This window comes from Chrysemys picta, chromosome 1, assembly GCF_011386835.1.
Source record: "Chrysemys picta bellii isolate R12L10 chromosome 1, ASM1138683v2, whole genome shotgun sequence".
Taxonomy (NCBI): domain Eukaryota; kingdom Metazoa; phylum Chordata; order Testudines; family Emydidae; genus Chrysemys; species Chrysemys picta.
In genome coordinates, this window is record NC_088791.1 from 94,826,911 (window position 1) to 94,850,015 (window position 23,105).

Consider the following 23,105-nt stretch of genomic DNA (forward strand, 5'->3'; position numbering starts at 1 on the left):
AGTGCAAACTGCTAACTGGGCCCAGGAACCAGTGACCTCCCAGACCCTGTGGTGATTCAGCAAGTGAGAGACTCAAATGGGGAATGCAATCTGGTTCTCCCTCAGCCACTGAGCCTGCCGCACGAAGGGGACTCTTTCTAATAGAAGGAAATAACTAACCCATTACATGGTAAACAACCTCCATGCCTAAGATGCCTTTCATTTGCCCCTGATTCCCCATGACAGCAGTTACTGCAATTCCCTTGAGGGAACGCCACAGACAGCTGCAGGTCAGCCACATGGAGCCAACAACCAGAAACTGTTATAGAGTGAGTGGCTGTGGCCAGGTCAAGGATTTTGTTTTTTCCCCTCCACTGTTGCCTTCTTGGGTGACTCTCCTGTGGTGAATCCTCTGAGACTACTGATGCTTGGCCAGTGGCTGAGGGAGAACTGAATGGTGCCTTTGAGAAGCTCTGGGACTGGCACCAGAGGGTTCTGCCAAAAATTATGTGGAATGAAACAAACCAGAATTTGTCTGTCACTTTTACAGCTGCCTTGCATCTGCAGGGACCCCAGTGTCAGGTAAAAAATATCTTTGATTCTGTCAGAAACTGTGGTTGATCAGACTCCAGGCTGGCTACCACTCTGGAACTGTCCATTGGAACAGAAGAATCACCTCACAACACGGCAATGTTTGCATCATCCTGGAGCCCAACATAAATATGGGGACGCTATAAATTCTGCTGTGATTGGGAAAGACTTTTGAAAATCAGAACCAGTATGTGAATGTTATGAGGGGTTGTGGCCTTTGCTCAAGGAGGGATCTGGGAAGAAGATGGTGGTGGGGCAGTGGCAAGAGGCTGTTTTTAGACACTGTGGTGATGGGCTCTATAAATGGATAGGGCCTGATTCTGATCTCACACGGGCATAAATTGAGAGTAACTTCACTGAAGTCAATAGAGTTACACTGGTGTCAAACTGGTGTGAGAGCAGAATCAGATCCATAGATTTTACAGTGTCATTTTACAAGAATAATAAAGAAGAGACTCTTTTCCTCCCCTCTCCCTCCCTCTTTCTGAGTGTCACACGCAGACCAGCTTTAAACAAAGAGCATATTTTGCTGAGACCCTGCTAATCTGTTGGGTTCCTTCCTGGCATTCCCCTTTGACTGCCTTCATGATTATGCAGCTATTTGTGTGTCACTGAAACCTTTCTGGCTCTCTTTCTACACTCCTCTCCCTGGCCTCCTTTTCCTCCAGTGATGTCACAGAGCAGTGTAGTTGACTTCACAGCCATTTCCATAATGATGTGGGGTGATGTCACGGCACTGCCCTGTGACATCTTCACACCGGAAGGGAGACACAGTTCTCACTTCTTACTGGGTATATTGGATACCGTTTCTGCCTGAGGGAATGGGATATCCAGGGTATGTCCGACGTCCACTCTGTCTAGGATCTTCCTTCCAGCCATCCAGCCCTTGCTCTCTCCCCAGTGGGGCACAAGACAGAAGGAATCCACCTCTCAGTCCTCCTCCCACCCATGATCACTGGGCTCACATCCCCTCCGCCCTCTCCTCTTTCCAGTGAGAATGATTCCCCCCCTCCTCCTCATATACCTGGCACCTTGGAAGAGGTGGAATTCTCTACACCCGCTTCTATCATGTCAGAAGGCGGCACATCGCACACCTGTGAAGGCAGAGTCGATGTGTGCGGTGGCACTTGGGGCAGGTCATGAGCATTACTGGAGCTTGGATAGGCAAAGGGGGAAACAGGAGGGAGGCACTGCTGCCCCCTGAGAGGCAAGGTGGGGATCCCTTACCATCTCCGTTTCCCCAGGTCCCCCTCAACCAGATTAGCAACATAAGGAAAGGACAAACCTTCAGCAGTCTCTGCTATCCCCCCCAATACGGCACTGGGAAGGTCCCTCATTTTAGTTCCATCACGGCTTCCTGATATCACTGGAGAGAGAGGCAGCCAGCCGAAATCCACGCCAATCCACTGCCCCTGCCAATGGGACGTGAGGGAGGGTAGCGTGGGGGAAGGAGAACAAAAATAACAGGAGAGGGACCCAGCAAGATACCCCCTCCAAAATAAAAACCCAGCCCACCCTACATTCTCCAACTCTTCTTCCTGCTTCCCCACCTCTTTCGTATCAAAGCAGCATGAATCCTCAATCCCAGAGGGAACGCACCAACGACGGCTGCAGGACCGGGTCTGGCCATTTCAAAGAGGAGTCAGTTCCCAGCAAGAGAGCCCTGCCCTGCCCTGCAGTCCAGCTGTTGCTCTCTCTGCTCCGGCTAGCCCTGTCTCCTCTCTCCTGTTCGGGTCTGAGGCAAGCTGGACGCTTTTAAAAAGCTTTTTATGTGTGTGTGTGTGTTAATCACATGATTGTCATTCACCTGTATCTCAAACAAAGACAGTGCACTGTTAAAGGCCCAAACAAGAAAGCAGGCAAGGGAGGGAGGAGGGTGTAGAGGGAAACTGAAGGGGTTGTTGAGAGAGAGAGAGAACCCTTATCAAACTTCCAATTCATGGGTCTCCCTTTCCCTCGGCACACTGGCGTTATTGTTTGGCTGTTGTGTGTCTGTGTTTTCCAGTGTCTGTTCCCCCCACTCTGACGCTGTTTTACTGTATGGAAAGATTTCATTGTGAGCCCCTCCCATTTTCCCAGGCGGTCCCAGGACAATACCAGTCCTGTGCCCCCGAGAAGGGACATGGCACAAAAGCAGCCGCTGTCTGTCTTACCCAGATTGCTGCTGGGGTGAAGCAGCTCAGGTATTTGTGGTGCGTATGTGATCACACGCACAAGCTCGCTCTGGAGCTCAAATGAGAGGTTGGGTAAGAATAAGTGCGGCCCTGGGGCACCCAAAGCTTTCTTCAAAACAGAGGCATCCTCAGACTTCTTGATCTTCTTCCCCTCACCTCCTTTCTGCAAGGAGACTCTTCCTTCCCATCCCCTCCTTCAGACAGACTCTTCCTCCTTCCTGAGTCACACCCAAGTGGAACTCTTGACCTTCCTTTCCCAGTCACTCCCCAGATAGACTCTTTGGGCCAAATTCATCCCTAGTGACTTTCATGGAGTTGTCCCAGAGATGAATTGGCCTCTTGGTATCTCATTGAAGTACTACTGCACTGTAACTCTTCAGAGTTACACGGAGCCTGGATCCTACCTGCAGACTGCTCCTAGGAAGGTTCACCCTTCCTGCCGGCTTGCTGGTGGCTCACCCATTCTTCCTGTCTCGACCCTTAATGCTTGGCTAAAAGCAGGATCCCATGTTGGTGCCTAACCTTATCCCCTTGCAGTGGGAATGGAAGGTAATAGGAGCTTGGAGTGCTATGCAATTCACCCATGGAGCCTCCTCCTGCACAGAGAGCTTGGCAGGATGAAAAAAAGAGGAGCAGAAGAGCACTTTAAAATAATAGACAGAATCATAGCCCATGGGAGAGCAATCCAAAGCCAAGGGCCCTTGATAGACATTTGCCTGCCTGCCTGTCTCCCTCTTTGAGATTGTACTGCAGGTCAGCCAGTAATTCCTACCCTGACAATCCTAAGTGCAGCAATGGGACATATAGTGGTTGAAGGTCCCCTAGACAAACTAGTCCTATATTATTTAGAGAATTGTATATAACAGTAAGGAGCATGAAACACACAACCAGCCCAGGTCACAGAGTGAGGGTGTCATTGACTGTCACAGGTTTAGGTCCTGGAGTTGCCGTGCTGTCAGAGCTGCACCCTACTGGAGCTTATCAAGAGGAATCCCAAACAAACAGCATCCATTTATTCAACCTAAGCGTCACAATGGGATGTGTGTGTATGTTGAGATATTATTGAAGCGGTATAACTGGATGGGTGCCCAATACTGGCTCTGAGGGACCTCATACTTAAAAGATTATGGCAGAGGAACCACTGGCTTTATATGTCTTTATATGGGAGGATTTGAAAACCCTCTCATTTGGGATCTATCTAAGGTACTTATATGGCCCCTATTACTGTAGTACTCGAGTGCTTCACAGGCTTAATGTATTCATCCTCACAACACCTCTGTGAGGCAGGAAAGTGCTATTATCCTCATTTTGCAGATGGGAAACTGAGGCACGGAGAGACTAAGTGACTTACCCAAGGTTACACAGGAAGTGTGTGGCACAGCAGGGTCCCCTGAGTCCCAGGCTAGTGTCCTAACCATTGGACTATCCTTCCTAGTCTAAAACCAGAGGTTGGGACCCGGAGATCGTAGCTTTACAGAGATAATAAAAAAAATATAATTTAACTGGGGAAAAAGGATGGAAGCCTTGAAGAGATTGTTGCCGGAGTACCATAGTAGCCAGTGCAGAACCCAAGGGACCCTTATCTTTAGAAAGAAGATCAGTACTGAAATACATTGAATGTGGTGGGAGGCTTCTCAGCCATACAGTAGGCTTACACGGGAGCTCAAAGGTGTCATTTCCAGCTTGAATAGAAACCTGATCAAGCTAGAGTGCTAAAAATAGAAGTGTCACCGTGGCAATGTAAATGGTCAGAGGGGTTAGCCGCTACGTATAGGCTTGGATGGGATCATGGTCAGGGCTGATGCCCATCCTGCTGATCACACTGTAGCGGCTACACTTCGGTTCGATCAGAGTTAGAGTGAGTATCTCTGCTCCCGCTGGAAATTACACCTTGCAGCTGCAGTCTAGACATACCCTTACAGAGATCCTCACGGAGGCAACAACTTTCATTTGTAGATAGAAAAGTGTCACGCACAACTCCTCGCAGAGAGACGGTCGCTGTTCTTCTCTCACTCTGCGTCCTCTCGTCTCAACTGGAGAAATGGTGCCACATTGTCAGCCACAATGACCGAGAGAAAATTCCCTTGGCTACTTCCCACCATGCTGCCTTGGTGCAATAGGAAAAGTTACCAGGACAGGAAATTAGGCTGCAAAACCTGTGCTGCCCTCCAGTCTTTGAGGAACACGGCGGGAACTGGAAACCAATCCCAAGAGCAGAAGGAAAAAGAAGAGAGGGGAAATCAAGACACAGAAGTAAAGAAAAAGAAGGAGGGACCAAGAGAGATGGGGGCAAAGAAAGAGAAAAAGGAGGGGAATGGAGAGAGGAAGAAAGAAGAAAAATTCCTTTCCCAGTTTAATAGGAGGTGCCATTGACACGTCATTTCAGCAGAAACTACCTAGATGGTAAACTCTCCTGGGCAGGGACCAGCTTTTGGGGATGTGTTTGTACAGTGACTAGCATAATTGTGCCCTGATCCTTGACTGAGGCCCCTAGGTCACGGTGCTACTGCAACATAAGGGGACAGAAACTGTCCTTTTGTCATGTGTTTGTACAGCACCTGGCATATTGGAGTCCAGGTCTGTGACAGGGGCCCCTATGTGCTACTGCAACATAAACAAACAAACAAACAAGCGATGGTCCACAACTTCATGCTTTAAAAGAACTGCTTCATTCTGATTTTGTCTCTTTGTCCCAACACTAGGAAAGGTCAGAGTACGCTCTCCACCCTCAAATCCCTGGGGACACATATGCATTGAAGAGGTGGGATCTCCAGTCCCACCTTCCCCCCCAGTTTTAAGTGGGGTTCTCTTAGAGCAGGCGCTTCAATCCTCAGATGCCTTATTCCCTACCACTTGGCCACCAGGACCTTGTAATCCCACTCCTGGGAAAAAACATCCCTTCCCCATTCTCTCTGTCTCCTGAGGTCAGCAGGAACCTGCACCTGGAGGGATGGGAAACGAATGCCCCATCTTATTGTATCCTGCTTTGCCCTTCCCCCATCCCAGGTTGGTATTAGCTGCAGACAGGGGAACAATCAGGCCAGTGTTTCTCAGCCGTGGCTACCTCCCAGTGGGACCAGGAGACGACCCCTTCCCCCTCCCTCAGGCTGTTCCTCTTCTCCATGGAGATTCCTGTATCCCTCACACAGGCTCTTGGCATCCTAGTGATGAACCTCACGGGCTAAAAAAGACATGCTCAGTTCAGCAAAGTCTGTGTGATACAGCGACACTGCATCTAGCATGTGCCTATTATTATGGCTCTTGGGAAGAGGTTACCTGCCCCAGTTCTTTTCCCTTTACGGGGACAGTTTTAGCAGGTCACAAAAATCCCAATGGAGAGAGGCTAAAAATGCCAAACAACCCTCACAAGACCAGTCGGAGCTCTCCTTACAACCCACCAGAATCTCTGCTGGGAACACACACATAGGATTTCTTCCCAATAGGGGAACACATCTGTGTGATAACACCTGGGCCTCACCTCACCAGCACCTACACCATTTTAATCTAGGAATCAGGGCCTGAGATTTCTCCCCTGAGATCTCCATTGGGAAGTGTGTGTGAGAAAGAGAGAGAGAGGGTGGAGCTTACACACCTCACCTTCCCAGGGAAGATGGGACAGTACTAGGATAGGTGCCATGAGTCCTTGTGTTTCTTGGGTAGGAGAGAACCACCAGACCCTTGCCTTGGCTTTTTGTCACATGGACAGACAGACGGTGCTGGAGGAAGGAAGGAGGGCTAAAGTCAGTCCCCTGATAGGGGGTTATTTGGTGCCAAGCCCTCCCCAGAAAGCTGCCCTTGGCGCATTGAATACTACACGCGTGCCAAGTATTTGGTGCCAGTGATCTTGTGCATCAGCACCAGGGAGCCCAACCCCTGTCATCCCCTAACCTGGCTTCATTAAGCTTCCAACATAGACTTCTCCTTTGGGTTCTAATGCAGCTGTCCTTGGTGCCACGTTGTGGCTCCAGCCCTCACCACACTGAGATGCATGAGGTGAAAGAAACCATTGAGAATTGTGGAGGGAAAATGGTCATACTCTGTCAATCAGATAACACAATCCTAGTTATCAGTTCCAGGTTCATTCTGGGAACTGTAGCTCAAATGCTCACCATCTGTCCGTGACATTATTTCCCTGTCTCTCTGGATGGGCCCCGCCATTATTTACTTTGTCATTCCATCACTGGGCCTTCTAGTGAGTCAAGCTCTGCTCCAGGGGTTCATAATGTCCTTAGAACTCCTTTGATGGAATTATTTCCCTGAGTCTCACCACAACTAATCCTTTCTTCGCTCTGGGATTCCTGGCCCGGCATGGAAACATGTCCAAGATGACACTCCACTTCGAACTCCATGCCAAGAGTTCTGTACTGGTCTGGTTGGTACCACTGGAGGATATGGGAAAGCTGGTTCCTGGTTTTGACAACTTTGCAGAGGGAATCCTGAATGGATACATTACGGGGTTTTCAGCAGCATGGGTGAGACACAAAACACTCCTGACACCTCACTGGCATGCGTGTGGTGTGTCAGTCCCACCTTGGGGGCATGAGAGCCCGGGAGAGGAAATCAAGCCCATGTCTTCTGCATGGCCACAAAGTATGAATCCCCCAACCCCTGTAATGTATCCAGTACACACCATCCCCAGGAAACCCCTGGACTATTCCCAGTCCCCATTAGCTCTAGAGAGTGAAAGACCAGGAGTGGCCACTGAATCTGGGTCTCCTTCATAGGACAGCACTACCCCCATAACACCAGGCCTGCCCTCTGCAGTGCACTCAGGTCCTGCTGGTCCATGGACAGCAAGCAGTTGTGATTAGAACCCACTTCTCCATGCTAACTCTTAGATCACCAGGCCTGGCTCCTAGAACAAACCCTGCTGGCCGAGGGCAAGAGAGACCAGGCCAGGGACTTAAATCCAGTCCACTTGGATAACAATGCAGACCTCTCACCACCTATGCCCAATGGCCTGAACAATGCCCTATTTTAAATCCCCGAGAGGATGAAAAAAAGAATAAAAAAAAAGTTGACTGGAGCTTTCCCAGAGAAGGCTGGACTCGAGAAAGCGAGGAGCGTGCATGTGGCTGAGGTGGAGTTTGGGGGGCTGTCAGGGTCCCCTCCCTGCCTGCATCAAATCAATGTATTCCAGCCATAAGGAGTGCTTAGCTCCACCTTCTGCCCTTCCCTCCCCCGGTGCTTAGCAGCAAGCCAGTCAGAGAGACATCCAGCCAGGGGATTAGTAAAAACCAAGCCTCCCTCTAGGAATGGCACTCGTCTGAGAGTTTCCTCCACGCAGGGCTCCCTACGCTGCCAGGGCTCTGAGAGGAGAACAGAGGGGCTATTGGGATACAAATTACAGCCCTCTCAGGATTTACCAGGCAGACCAGCCAACGTAAGTTTTCCTACCTGAACTCACACGCTCGCTCGCTCTTTTTCTACCTTCTATTACTTTTTCAATCTCTTCTTCAGGAAAAGTCCTTGCCTCCCTCACTGGGGGAATAACAACCCCTGCTCCATATTGGCCCCTTTTGCAACTAAACCAAGGGAGACACATTTTTCTAACCATTTTGTGTGCGGGGGGGGGGGGGGGGGCTTTATTTTTTGAGCATTTCTTTAATAAGGTGGGGGAACTGGTGGGTGGTGGCAGAGACTCTTGGAGGTGACCGCAGAAAGAGAGAGACGGGGGGATGCGTGAAACGGGCAAGTTAAAGACTTGGCTTTGCCAAAGAGGCTTAAAAAGAAATATATGCATATATACAAAGTGTTAGCATTTCCGCTCACAAACACATTTTCCCAGTCTGCATCAGATTCCTTGCCTGGCAATTCAGAGGTGCGCTCGGGATTTGCCTCTACTCAGCAACTCTTGCTAAACTTTCTCCTGCAACCTGGAGACCTTTTCATTTTGATTTATTAATACTGAAGCCACTCATTTCCTCCCATCTATGTTCTTGGTCAGACTTTCAAGGCAGGTTTTAAAGAGAAAGTGTCATTCCCAAGGGCCAAATTTTGGGGAGGGCCCTGAATAAGGTTATTCTTAAAAAATGAGGTCCATTTCCCCTTGATCTCTCCTTTTCCACTCATGTCACCAATGTGCTTAGCCAGCAGCAGACCCTTCTACATGCCCATGTTAAACTCCAGAATAGAGCACAGATCGGGAGCTTCCAATTAATCAGGATCCCCTCCCCCACTTGATCATGGGTTTTGTGGGTCCCGTAAGCTGCAGGCATGGCAGCTCCTTTGCTTCACTTTTATCAAGTGGCTCCTGTCTTGTGGTCAGTTACTGGGAGAGGTTCAAGTCTTTTCGTTTTGGTGTTTGCTTTTTCTTTCTTTCTTTCTTTTTTCCCCCAGTGGGAAGACGGATATTGAGAAGGAAGAAAGAGCAAGAAGAAGAGACATAATGACAGATGACCAAGACCTTTCAGAGGTGGAAATGAGCCCGGTGGGTTCCGAAGACCATCACTGCCTCTCACCGGGACCTTCCATGGCATCAGATACCCCCTCTCATCTCACCAGCTCCGGGAGCGGAGAGATGGGGAAGGTCAAGAAGGAACAGCAAGACTCAGAGACGGATGACGATAAGTTCCCCGTGTGCATCCGGGAGGCAGTGAGCCAGGTGCTGAGTGGCTACGACTGGACCCTGGTGCCCATGCCTGTGCGGGTCAATGGGAGCAACAAAAGCAAACCCCATGTCAAACGGCCCATGAACGCCTTCATGGTGTGGGCACAGGCTGCCCGCAGGAAATTGGCTGACCAGTACCCTCACCTCCACAATGCAGAGCTCAGTAAGACCCTCGGGAAGCTCTGGAGGTAAGGAGGGCATAAGGGTGAGGGCAAATGGAATCATGGAGAGGCTGCATCTCAAGCTGGAGGCTGGGCACAGAATGAGATTAAAGGGGCATCTATTAAAGGGAGTTCCTCATCAAGGGGAAAGATCACAGGGGTGAGGGAAAAGCACAGGAAAGTGAGGAACCAACAATGGTTATTAGCATCAGCTATATGGGGAGCTTCCTCTGCAAAGCTCTGCCAGTCTTGACCTGCAGCCCCCACCTGGCTATTCCACTCTAACCCGCTCTTCCCCAGCAGCTGTGCCAGCGTACCTCATTCCCGGCCCGTAACACCCCATGCCACTCCAGTCCTTGTCCTCTGCTGAGGCTCAGCTGCCCAATCTCTCTGTTTGTGTGTGTTTGTTTGGCAAACCAAGGCCCAGAAAGGTTAACTAGGCTGACCCCCACCAAACTCATTACACTCATGATCTCCTCAGGCCTGTTTGAACCAGGTCTGGGAGATCACAGGCTAGATGACCCTAACCCCCAGAGCTCCACCTAGTGGGTTGGACTCCTGTCTGGGACAAAGGAGAGAGAGCAGGTTGCCAAGCAGTGAAACCCAATGACACATCTCACCCAAAGAACGTGTTCTCTAATGGCCAGCCACAGGCCCGGCTAGCTGCTGGTTCTAGATCCCGCTCAAGGAGGTGTCAATTTAACATTAGCAGCACAGATACTGCATAAGTGGGGGTGGGAATGGGTTATCCCAGCATAAAGCGGTGAAAACAAGAGGACAGTGAGGGATGGTGGAGAGAGGGGGCTGTTAGAAAAAGACTCCAACCGATGCACCCAGTATGCCATCCTGCCTTGCCATTCACAGCTTTTTATGGCTGAAGAGCATTGTTTGTGTCCCCTCAGACTGCAGGGGCTGCAACTCTGCCTCTGTTTGCAGGCCTGTGGCATGCAATAAATAAGTAATAACAGCAAGTCAGCAGCCATTCCTATAGCGAGTTGGTACAGGCTGACAGCCTTCCCACTCCCACTATGCATACACAGGTACACACTTCCTTCTTCCCAACACAGACACAAGCTCATGCCTCGGACCCACACTACCCCCCTCAGTTTGTAAAAGCCATTTTAATTTTGGGTTCTTTCCCTATCCTCCCTGCCCCCAGGGCCCCTACATGAAGTCACCCCCATTGGGCCTGATGGGTTATGCCAAAAGACGAGGGTGGAGGGACCACGTAACACCCATGTGACACAAGGCCAGTGGTTCCACTTTTCCGCCTGATTTCCATGAATAACTCCAGCAAATGATTATAAACATCTCCCCCCTCCCTGGGATTGTCCGAGATACACCCCTTCCCGCCACCATCACTTCCCTGCCTTGGGCCTCCTGCCACAAATCAAAACCTCACCTTCACGTGAATGGCCTTGGAGTTCCACAGAGATAGAAACAGGCCCCCTTTTATACCCTTCCCTTCCCTGGCGCTACCCTTGAAAGGAGACCCCCCCACACCCACTGGGTGGGGCGGGATGTCTTCTGAGAACTGCAGGAAGACCAGACACTTTTCCAAAACAGAAGCAAACCCCACCCTTGTGACCATCCCATTGCCACCTGTGGCTCGATTCTCCCGCTGACTTCAGTCAGCTTCACCTGTATGGGAGAATTGAGTACCTGGGTGTTAGCTTCTGTCTTGATCACATCAATAAGTTTATCCAAACCCCTCTGTCTTTCATGGAACTCAAACAAAATGATTTCCTTGGAGAGTTAACGCAGGGAATTGTGGTAGGCCTCAAATATGATTCCGATGCCTGGGTGTTTTTTAACCCTTCCCATTCCCCTCGCCCTCTGCCTTTCCTATGATTACTCCAACCTTGTGCTCACCTCTGGATACCATGCAGAATGATGATCCCAGTTAGTTCACGTTGCACTAACCCACCCCGTTGTCTCCTTTCTGGTAGCAAAGTGACTGTACTGAGCATTTATCGTTGCTCTTATTTACTCTCTCACACTTTGTAACGCAGTCGCGTTATGCTATTTGCCTCTCTCCTTATACTTTCACTTGTCTTTCCTTTACTAACAATTACCTCCTGTATGCTTTGCTTCAAACCATTCCTTCTGATTTGTTCCTGATTTCTCTTCCCACCTCCACCCCAACATTTTATTCTATTGGAGAGGCAAGACCCCCATTCTAATTTTCAAAAGTATTATTTAAAAAAATGCTACTGTACCGTTCCAAGGATCCTGCAGGATTTTGTAGCAATGACCTCCTTAAGCGCTACATTACCATTCTGGCCTGAAGATACAAGACTGCAGTATATGAGCCGTTAAATACTCCAGTAACAGCCCTAAGAGACCAGAGTGCTCCACTATCCAGATATGCAACAGCATTGTACATGACCGTTCCCCCGCACAGTGCTGCAGTGATAGACCTTAGACACTGTCCTAACACTATTGAGAGCTGTAGTGTTCCTGATCCTGCAGGCAGACTGTGGAGCCCACAGGCAGCCCACTGACGTGAATAGGGCTCTGCGTGGGCATAGGGGGTCTGTCATACAGAGCAGCTTGCAAGATCAGGGCCTCGGTCTGTAACTGTCAAATACTTTTGCATTTTTTAAAAGGGAAAAGTCTCCCTCCTCCCCCACATGTCTGCTATTTGTGCTGTCTTTGCTAATGGACTGGCAGGGAGCCTGCTGCCTTCGGAGATATTCTTACCAGTCTGTGTTGGGCAATGCGGCAGAGCAAGTTGGGGGCGTGCAAGTATGGGCAGGATCGGTGTCTGCACTGCCTTTGTTGGCATTGTTAGGTGTGGGAAAATAAAATAAAACCCCAAAAGCCAGGGGAAGTCACCTAAAATGTGATTGTCCCATAGGAAATTTACTATGCTATCATAGCCCCTATGATCTCCCACAGTCCTCCAGACAATTTTCTGATGCCAGTTTCCTCCCGCTCCAAACTCCACACTACGCAGCATGATCCAGACTTTCAAAATTGGCTAGCAATTTTGAGTGCCTAACTTGAGATGCCTGAAGAGGGGCCTGAATGTCTGAAAATCAGAATCCTGTAAGGTGCCAAGTTGGGCACCCAAAATCACCAGTCACTTTTGAAAATTTGGGCCATCTAGATATACTTCCATGTAAGTGGGTCTGATTTTATGTCAGTGCTTAGATGCTGTGGTAATGGGTGCATTAGAAATACCTAAGGCAGAGAGAAATCCACTATAAGTGAGTAGGGAAAGAGAGAGATCAGTTGAAAGCAACATTAAACTGAGCTTGTTTCTGCCCATCTCTGGTGGGTGGGGAAGGAGATGCTGCCTACGGGATAGTTAAAAATCCTGTGTGTCTTCTTGGAAAGAGTCCAGTAGATTGAGAAACAACCTCAGGGTCCCATTCAACATGATCCTCTCTACAAAATGGAATCTAGCCCCTCAGCTAGCTCTGTGTGAGTGATCACTGAACGGAGGATGGCTGCCACGTTTGCTCATGCAACCACTGTGCTGCTGAGCTCAAACCATGTGCTGTGTAAAGCACTTGGGATCTGCGGGATAAGAAACATGCCATTCTGCAGGAGATGGAGGGAGGCAAACAGGGAGACAGAGGGAGCCACAGAGGCAGATGGCTGTGTCAAATTGCATCAGTGTTATGTAGACAAACGTTCCTTTGGGAGGTTGTGCGGGGTGTCAAGGCTGACCCCTCACACCTACACCAACTCATTCCGCTTATGAGAGGGTTAGAATCAGGAGCCTCACCCTTTGGGGAATAACAAACTGCCAGGACTGTGCTGTAGTGTGGGAGAATGTAAACTTTGCAGCTGCTGGTCGGGCAAAGGCAAACAGGATGCTAATGACAGTGGAGCACCACCAGTGGGACCAGATTCCAGCCAGGCTCCTGAGTGGCAGGGAGGAAATCACTGATGAACAGAATGATGGAATGGACACTGCTCCAGGTCAGGACTCAGGTGCATTGGCTGAGCTGGACAGGGGCAGGACTAGAACAGCAGGGCGTGGTGCAGGCCAGGAGAGAGGTGCATCAGCACAGCTTGTGTGTGAGTCCTAGGAACGCACTGGGAAAGGGATAGACATCAGGACTAAGCTATACAGTGGTGGAAGGGGTGTTACCCTCAGTGCAGAGTCCCTCAAATGAAGATTTCCGTTCTCAAATCTGACCCTAGTGCCCAATTTCATTTGCAAACACTTTGGGACAATTGGCAAGGTGATGGCCCAGCCTGGGGCAGTGGGTGTTCATGCCTCAGCAAGGCCATGAGCTTCTGTCAACCTCCCCAGTATAACTGGCATGTGCGTGTGTGTCTGAGTGATACTGACGGTGGGTTGATGGCTCTTTTATGGGTACAGCTGGCTTTAGACACTCACTGATTGTTCTGAGCCTCCCATTGGTGGGTGTGCTGAGAGAAGCTATTCCTCTCTCCAGCAGCAGCCAGGTCAGCACTGCAGGCTGGGCTGACCCCCCCATCCCAAGGATGCATGATTACTTGAGGATGCAGGGGGAAGGGGGAGTTCATCATGTGTCCTGCCCAAAGGCTCCCCTTTCTTCACCTGGGTGGGGCACTTCCTGCTCCTTACAGGGCAGGGAACAGTTCTCAAATGGAGTGGGACGTAATGACTGTTGAAAAGGTCAACACGAACACTAGCCCAAATGCCAGAAACGTCTCCAGGGCCAGAAACAGATGAGACATGGGTAGAAAGGGGCAGCAAAGAGCTGACTATGGGGTGAAGGGATCTTTGTATCTGGACAGCAGCAGAACCTTTCTCTACCTACACCCCACTTTAGCTAGGCAGTGGGCCCCAGGAGCCGAGCCATGCCTGGAAGATCAGGGCCTCTGTGTGTATGTGTGAGATCTCCCCGCCCCCCCAATGTTTTAACCTCCTGTTCAATCCTTCCCTCACCCATGCGTGCGCTGCATCAACTTGGCGCTACTGAGACCCTCATGCCACACTGACTCATCTGCAGCTGCCGCTCGTGGCTGACGGGGAGGGGCCATGCATCAGGCTGCTCCAGTCACCTGACATGCAGAAGCAGGGCTTGGGTTCCCCCCGCCATTCAGCACAACGCCCTGTGCGAGCGGAGATATGGTGGTGAAGGAGAGAACAAAGAGGGAGACAGAGTTTTCATCTCTCCGTTGCCACCAAAACAGGGGTGTCCAATGGGTTCTGTGCTGAGCATTCCCCACTGGGGGGACAAGGTTCAGTTCAGACCCACTTAAGCCCATGGGCTTTGCTATGTGATCCATTCCCTTCTGTGTCCCTGCAAGATTCCACTGCATTGTAGACCAGGGGGTGCAGGGGCAGGAAACAAGTGAAATCTAAATCCCCCAAATCTCCTGGCCTCTGCCTGCTCACACCGGTTTCACTTTGTTAAAGCCGATTTGAGCTCTGATCCCAGGGAGGGAGGAGGGAGCAGAGAGACGGGGAGAGAGAAGACAAGGATGGGGGGAATGGACTTTGTGCGATCCTGCTGTCTGCAGAGTTACAGGATGCTGGCAGGAAGATGGGGAGGACGTGCACAGCTCAGTGGACCCAGGTTCATCTCCTAGAGATCCTAAGGTCATTGTAATTAGGTCATCAGTGAGACGAATATAGAGGTCTCAGCTTCTCTCTCCATTGCAGGTTTCCTTTGGCAGTTCTGCTTCAGTAACCCTATATGCTTGGTACCGCCCACAAATAAAGGTGAAGGATATTGGAACTCCTTGGGACCAGTAGGGGCTGAGAGGTTGAGCTCATGTGGAAGATGTGGATTCCATTCCCAGTTTCAGAGTCTTGTTGCTGTGCAATAGGAGGGGCTAGGAATGCTGAGGAGCCGGAGCCGGGTTCCTTCGTGGTTAGTGCCCTGTACTGTCAGGATGGAAAGCTTGGTTCCATTCCCACAGCTGGTCTTTTGCTTCCCCTCAACAGCCAATGGAGTCTGGGAGACGCAGGGGCTAGCGCAGGGGTCGGCAACGTTTGGCACGCGGCTCACCAGGATAAGCACCCTGGCAGGCCGGGCCAGTTTTATTTACCTGCTGACGCGGCAGGTTCGGCCGATCGCGGCTCCCACTGGCCGTGGTTCGCCATCCCGGGCCAATGGGGGCGGCGAGAAGCCACGGCCAGCACATCGCTCGCCCGCACCGCTTCCCACCACCCCCATTGGCCCGGGACGGTGAACCGCGGCCAGTGGGGGCCGCGATCGGCCGAACCTGCAACGTCAGCAGGTAAATAAAACTGGCCCAGCCCGCCAGGGTGCTTACCCTGGCGAGCCGCGTGCCAAACGTTGCCGACCCCTGGGCTAGCGCTTTGCAGGGACATGTTTAATTCCTAATGCAGGTCTCTCGCTAGGGCGCTGCAGGAGATTGAGGTTATGCATGTCCCGTTAGATGTGATGGAAGGCTGTGTGTGGAGCAATTCAGGGTGGAAGATTAGAGCTCTTTGGGACGTGTGAGCGTGGTGTATGGCGGCGGGAGGGAGACAGGAAAGCTGGTGTTGGACTCATGGTGGCTCAGTTGTTTAATCTCCTGGATTAAGGCAGTGGTGGAATGCAATGTGCGGCCATGACCTTCTCAGGGCTGCCTGGTGTGAACCCAGGTCAGCACCTTAAGAGGTTCCAAAGCAGATCACACCCTCTGGCTATTGGCTGGTGGGACAGAAGTTGAAAAATGGAGGTGCTTCGATGCTGGTCAGTACCTGCTTGGATCCTATTGATTTTCCTCATCTTTTTTACCAACAGGCCCCTCAAACCCCATCTGCTGCTCCTCCTAAATTCTCTAAGACAAATTCATGGTTTTTAATCCTCTGCTCTGCAAAGGGTTAAATCTAATAAGTGGAATTAGCAAAAGCAGAGCCTCTAAGGCTTCGGGCGGGGGGGGGGGGGGTTCAGAGAATCCTCTTCAACATTTGGCTGAATATCCCCAAAGCTGTGTCCAACTCTCTTTGGGCTGGAAAAATCAGGGCTGGAAATCTCATAAAGGAACAAGTTTTTGCTTTTGAGATTTCTGCGGCCTCAGAGTTTTGGCTGGGTTGCAATACCCATAAAAACAGCCTTGCCCCTTTTCAGTGTCCTGGATTCTAAATCAAACATTTTCAGAATTAAAAGAAAATGACTGATCAAATGGGTTTCATCTCTTTTTACATCATCCAAAGGGGTTCTGTTACATAATTTCCTAGGTGATCCTGTCTTGACTGAAGCAGCCCTAGATCTGACAGGTATATGGGGAATGATTTTACATTTCCATAGAGTTTTTCACCCAAAGATCAAAGTTAATCTATTGTTACAGTGTCCAGCACCATAGTATTTAGATGATTTACAAACATCCTGATTTACAAGCCTGATCCTGGCTGTGGCTCAGGACCTGCAACTCTCCGATCCTTAGCACAGGAACCACGTCTACCACCTCTGGGATGGAAAATGGCAGCTGTGTGATCAAGAATCCTCAAAGTAGAAGCAAAGCAAATGCGTTTTTCCTCCAGCATCTTCTGTAACTCACTCTTAGGAGATACCAGAGTTCTTTAAGGGGCAGATCCCAGCAGCACAGCCACTGTGCTGGCAAATGCAATAGCCATTTTGTGCTCAGTGATCACTCACGCTCAAGCTGATAGAACAAAACCTATAAAATGGCAAGGATGGAAGGTTAGGATAGGACACAGAAACTCTGAAGCTAAGGTGACTGAGACAAGATGATTTGAGAGAGACAGAGATACATGACAAAGAGCATTATCGGTAACAAAGATTTGCCACCCTTCCATAATTCAAGCAATAGTCACAATTTTCACGTCTGTAGCAAGTTCTTTTAGTCCAGCTTGTCTGGTAACTAGAAAGCCCTGCATTGATTTCAGTCATCACAGTATGATTACTTTTGTCCCCTAAGGCAAGTACAAACATGGAACGGGAGGAGGTGAATTTATATGGGTTATAGATTGTAATCCACTTGTGGGAGTGACCATGTCTTCCTCTGGGTCTGAACAGCACTGAGCACAGTGTCAGGCTTAATCATTAACAACAATAAAAAAGGGGCTGAAGCTTTGAGGACTCTATTTAAATACTTCTCTACCTTCTCTAGGATGCCTGGCAGTATCTGAAATGGGGCGGATCTCAAGTGCCCATGATGCTTTACAGTAGGATTTTGACATCCCTGTTCCCATCTCTTCCTCTTTCTCCGGTCTCTGTAGGTTATTGAATGAAAGCGACAAGCGGCCCTTCATCGAAGAGGCAGAGCGACTTAGGATGCAGCACAAGAAGGACCACCCCGATTACAAGTACCAGCCGCGCCGGCGGAAAAATGGCAAGGCCTCCCAGGGCGAGGGTGAGGGCCAAGCCGAGGGAGAAGCTGGCGGGGCTGCAGCTATCCAGGCCCACTATAAGAATGCCCACTTGGATCACAGACATCCTGGGGAAGGATCCCCCATGTCTGACGGGCACCCCGAGCACTCCTCAGGTCAGTCCCATGTCTGCAGCTACACCAGCAGGTTACTACCAGCTCATCCTCCTCCCAAGGAGAGTCCCCCAAGCCATCTGGAGAATCGATGGCTCTCTTGGGGCACCACCTTGTGAGCTGGATCCTCTCCCCATGGTGGGACCCAGTAGTTGGGCATGACTCCTATGTGCTCGGTGCTGTCACCAGCATTGGGGACACCTGCGTCCAACAGGTGTTTCCATCCCTTTGGACAGATGGGAAATCATCTCCCAAAGGGTTCATATGCACAGTTGCCATTTTGGTTAAGGCTGGCCACCTCCTCCGTTCTTGTTCCTCTACAGTGAGGTTCTCAGGGAGGCCTGGCAGTATCGGGTCTGCGCAGTAGGAGGAGCAGAGCTGTTGCATGTAGCTGTCTGAGCTATTTTATTGCCTGTCGGGTTGTACCAGGGCTATATTGTGAACTGGTATCACATTTTCTCTCTCTTTCCCCCCAAACGGTTTTCACTTCACAGGTCAAAGCCATGGACCCCCCACTCCTCCAACAACTCCAAAGACAGAACTCCAGGCAGGCAAAGCTGACTCCAAGCGGGAAGGGCGCTCTCTTGGGGAAGGGGGCAAGCCTCACATTGACTTTGGCAACGTGGATATTGGGGAGATCAGCCATGAAGTGATGTCCAACATGGAGACCTTCGATGTCAATGAATTCGACCAGTATCTGCCACCCAATGGACACGCTGGCCATCCAGGCCATGTTGGGGGCTATGCGGCAGCAGCAGCCGCTGGCTACGGCCTCGGGAGTGCCCTGGCTGCAGCCAGTGGACACTCTGCCTGGATCTCCAAGCAGCATGGAGTCTCCTTGTCTGCTGGCACGTCATCGGTGGTGGACTCCAAGGCACAGGTGAAAACGGAGGGTTCTGCCCCTGGAGGCCATTACACTGACCAGCCCTCCACTTCCCAGATAGCATATACGTCCCTGAGCCTGCCCCACTATGGCTCGGCTTTCCCCTCCATCTCCAGGCCCCAGTTTGACTACCCCGACCACCAGCCCTCAGGACCCTACTATAGCCACTCCAGCCAAGCCTCTGGCCTCTACTCTGCCTTCTCGTATATGGGACCCTCGCAACGTCCCCTATACACTGCCATCTCTGACCCTGCACCCTCTGTGCCACAGTCCCACAGCCCCACACATTGGGAACAGCCCGTGTATACAACTCTCTCCAGACCGTAGGAAAAGGGGAACAGTGACCAAAGCAGCAACAGAAAGGCTCTGAAGCATCAGCACAGGCAGGAGGGCCTCCGAACTCCGAGGTCATTCAGTGTAATCCAGCCATCAGAACCCACTGAGTATCCAGACATGCCTATCTTGACCCCGGTTATCGCTGGCTCACCGCCTAGAGGAAGGTTTTACCCCTTTCCCCCCACCCCCAATTCAATGTATGCCAACCCGATTGGCTTGCAAAACCCTTTTGGCCTTCTAGATGAGGATGATTCTAGACATGGAGTGACTGGTCATGGTGGGTTTCGTTGTGCACACCCTGGACTGTAAGATAAGAGATACCCCCCATCCTTAACCGCCCCCCAACTGCTTCAGTGATTTAGCAAGTGTTTCGGATAGGCCACAATGGCCAACTCTTTGTCACCTGTTGTGGGTGAAAAGCAGCTGGCTGGGCACCCTGGTGGACATGTTGTGGGAGGAGAGGTAGGGCTGTAAAGTCAACTTCCTTGTGATCAGTGCTCTGCAACGTTCCCATGTAAAATTCACACATGCATGACTCTTGATCCCTGTTGGAAGATCAACCTAAGCTTGCTTTCCTATTGACTTCCACATCCGCATCTATCCTCCCCTCAACCCACCCTCTCTTTACTGTACTGTACCGCACTGTACTGGACTCAGGAACCGTATCGCTGGTTCTAGCCTTGTTCGTGTCACAACATACATGTGAGGGCCGGGGTGTGTGTGTGGCCTCTTAGACTGTTAAGGCAACAGGGACGGAATCTTCCTTTCTTACGATTATTTTGTATTTTGTTTGCTTCAAACATTTCCTGGTCCCTTCTAAATCCTTCCATTCACCCTCTAATATTCCAAAAGATACACTGCCAAGACAGTGTTTGTCCTTCTGGCACGTGTGTGGGTGTGCATGCATGGGATGTGAGGGAAGAGTAGCTGAAGATATTGCGGCAACCAGAAGCATCAGCATGAATCCCACTTGCCCAAACACAGTTTGCGAAAATAATCACCTTAAAGCTGCAAGGTTGGGACCCCAAGCAGAGCTGAACTAAAGAACACATCCCCTCCCTGCCTGTTCATTGCTTGTTCCATTTGCCAACACCTTAGGCCTACCCTCATAAAGAAGGGGAAGATATTGTTGTGGCACCAATTGGGGGGAAAGCTATCAGTGTTGGTGGATAAGCATAAAGACAATTAGTCCACGTAAAAAGAAAATGAACTCGCCTTCCCTTTTGGGTTTCAAACTGGAAGCAACCATCTTTAGTGGTCAGACTGGTTCCCCTCCTTCTTGTCTTCATCTTCCCCCCTTGCTCTCGTGGGTGGTCTGCTTGCCCGTCCCACATCTTCAGGACTAGCAGGGCTTCACAGTGCCAGAGAGAATGCTGACATGAAGGATGTCATAACTCAAGGTGGGAGAAGATGATGCCCTCCCATTGGCCACCAAAACACACGATGGAACCCCCAGCTGATATGCAGGTCTGGGAAGATGAGACAGATTGACCAAGCAGAACTTGTGATCCTCACTACCATTTTTCTCCTTCGACTGAGACCGCTGAGGATGATCTTTATACACCTTTCTCTCCACCCTTAGCTTTGGCTGACTCCTCCTCTGTCGTGTTTGAAAAGAGCATGTAGTACGTTTGCTCCCCTGTATGCATGTAACCCATCGCTGTCCCCCCCCCTTATTTATTCCATTACACCTTCCCCTCCCACCAAGCCCCTCTCCCTGTCTCCAGAATATGCTGTCCTAGCACCATTAACTCTGCATTAAATGTATGGAATAATAAACTTAAAGGTTTCATTTGTGTGTATCCATTTTTTTTTTTAATATTTGTTCCCCTTTCAGACACATTTTATCCTTCCTCCCCAGTAAGAGGGAAGGGGGGCCTTTATATGGCACAGACCCTGTGTGCATGTACACATTTCTTCTATGCCCATCACTGAAAGGATATTGACAGTGAGTTAATAGTGTTGCCTGGACTAGGGGCCTCTTGTTTCTCTTCTCCTCACCTCAAGTCTCAGCTCCAAGCACTAGATCATGATACTTCCATACCAGAAGCCTTCTTTCCCCACACACATTCCTGAATGCTATCAATATCTTCTGACCTCCATATTACATCTGGCACCTACTAAGCAGGGCCTACTGCCTGCCTACGTGGATCCTGCACACATGAACACCAACCTACTTCCCTCCATGAGCATAACACATGATAGAGCCCGCCCCACTTCAGAACAAAGTCTCCCCAGGGCAGTATTAGCCGGATAGAACCACAGGATGCACACAAGCACCATCAGTGGAATGACTCAGACCTAAACACATAGACTAGTTCGTTCGGTGCAGGGAAATGAAAGGGAACCAGAGTGGTGGGCAAAGCCTTTGAAAGGGAGGAGAGCAGGGAGATCTCACTATAAACCACTGACCGGGGGAAGGGTCTGCAGGACAATCAATTGATGACGTTGCTTGACAGCTCAAAGGGAAGGGACTGACTGTGTGGGGAGGAAGGGGGCTGAGCACAAGGGGTGAAGGGTAGGTGAGGAGTGAGAAAAGAAAATTCCTACTCACATGATACAAATGTCCTCCCATATCTCTCCAGTTTAAGGAAGGAGGTGGGGTTTTCATTTGATCAGCATCTAGTGGGAGGGGGCCCAGTATCGCCCAGGCCTCTACCCCCAGCTGATACAGGATCTAGAACAACCCTACCCTTAGCCTCTGGAATGGGAACGAAGGGGTTAAACACGCCCCTTGCAGCCAAGCAGGAGCTGGCCCAGAGTCCTTTGCTATCTCTTTAATCGTATCTGATACAGATGCAATGCTGGGGGGTGGGGTGGGGGAAGAAGGCGGGTATGAAACAAAGAAGCCATTTAAAAAAAAAGGGCCGAGAAAACGACCCCTGCGCTCCATTGCGGACGCCAAAACGATTGCACAAAGACACCGTTCATGACTGAAATTTCACCGCGCCAACGTGATTAAAGGATTCCATGGAGGGGTGGGGGAAGAGGGCTGAAGGCCATCGCTCTGTGGATTAACCTTTTCTTGGCAAGGATGGCATGGACAGCAAATACTTGGCTTCCTGGGAGTTTACACCCTTTCCCTAGATGCAGCTGGGTATATGTCCCCCCTTTACCTCATTTGGCCAATGACCTATTCAGCTTTTTTAAGCTTGCCTCAGATGCCATCCCCTTATTTATGTCTCATGTCCCTATACACACACGAGGGAGATTAATTGGTGCCTATATGATTTGTTAAGTGATTATATGAGTAACGTACAGAAGTTGGTATATTGTAGGGCTGTATAACAATTCTACAGGCAGGTGGATATAAACCCCTAGGGAAAGTGGGCACTCACGCACAGTGTGCGTGTGGGGTATATATTTTACAAATGTTAACTGTCTCTAAGAGCACAGGCACTGAAATGTTATCCAAGGGCAAAACAGCTCCTGTGCTTCAGGTATGAACCTACAGCAGGGGGCAGCATGCACAACCAAAGATTGGTGGTGGTTTTGTTTTTTTAAATCCAAGAGCAATTTTTTAATAATGCAATCAGCCCTGATGAAAGGCACTAGCTGTTTTACCCTCCTGTTGGCTTTTTTGCCCCAAGAGCTGAAGTCCTGACACACACACAAAGGCTTCAGGGCAAAACCTAGAGGCAGCAGCAGTGTTTAGGCCCATGAGGACTTTACCATGGAGAAACAGCTTCTCTTAGCGGCAGAGGAGTGGGCCCCCATTTGTGCTCCTCTCTTGGACCAGGTCAACAGTGGAGGTTAACATGACTGCTGCTGTCTCAAAGGACAATGTCACAACTTCTTAACTAGTCAGACTGTTGAAAAAAAAACTCAAGCTGTTAATGGTTCTCTAGCTATTGTAGTGATGGGGGCGGGGGGAGAGGGAACACATGTGTACATACAGATGGGCAATGGCTAAAGCACCGGTAGACTTATGGGGAGAGGGGATGACTGTATATGTAGCAGAAGCA

General features: G+C 50.2%; 1 protein-coding gene across 1 annotated transcript; it reads left to right on the forward strand.

Annotated features, from left to right (window-relative positions):
* Positions 1–7,570: 7,570 nt before the first annotated feature.
* SOX10 (SRY-box transcription factor 10) lies at positions 7,571–20,932 on the forward strand. The gene is made up of 4 exons (XM_005302480.4): positions 7,571–8,127; positions 9,084–9,542; positions 17,659–17,924; positions 18,416–20,932. Exons 2-4 carry the CDS (start codon positions 9,133–9,135, stop codon positions 19,129–19,131), a joined length of 1,392 nt encoding a protein of 463 aa, XP_005302537.1. The 5' UTR covers positions 7,571–8,127; positions 9,084–9,132; the 3' UTR covers positions 19,132–20,932.
* Positions 20,933–23,105: the final 2,173 nt, after the last annotated feature.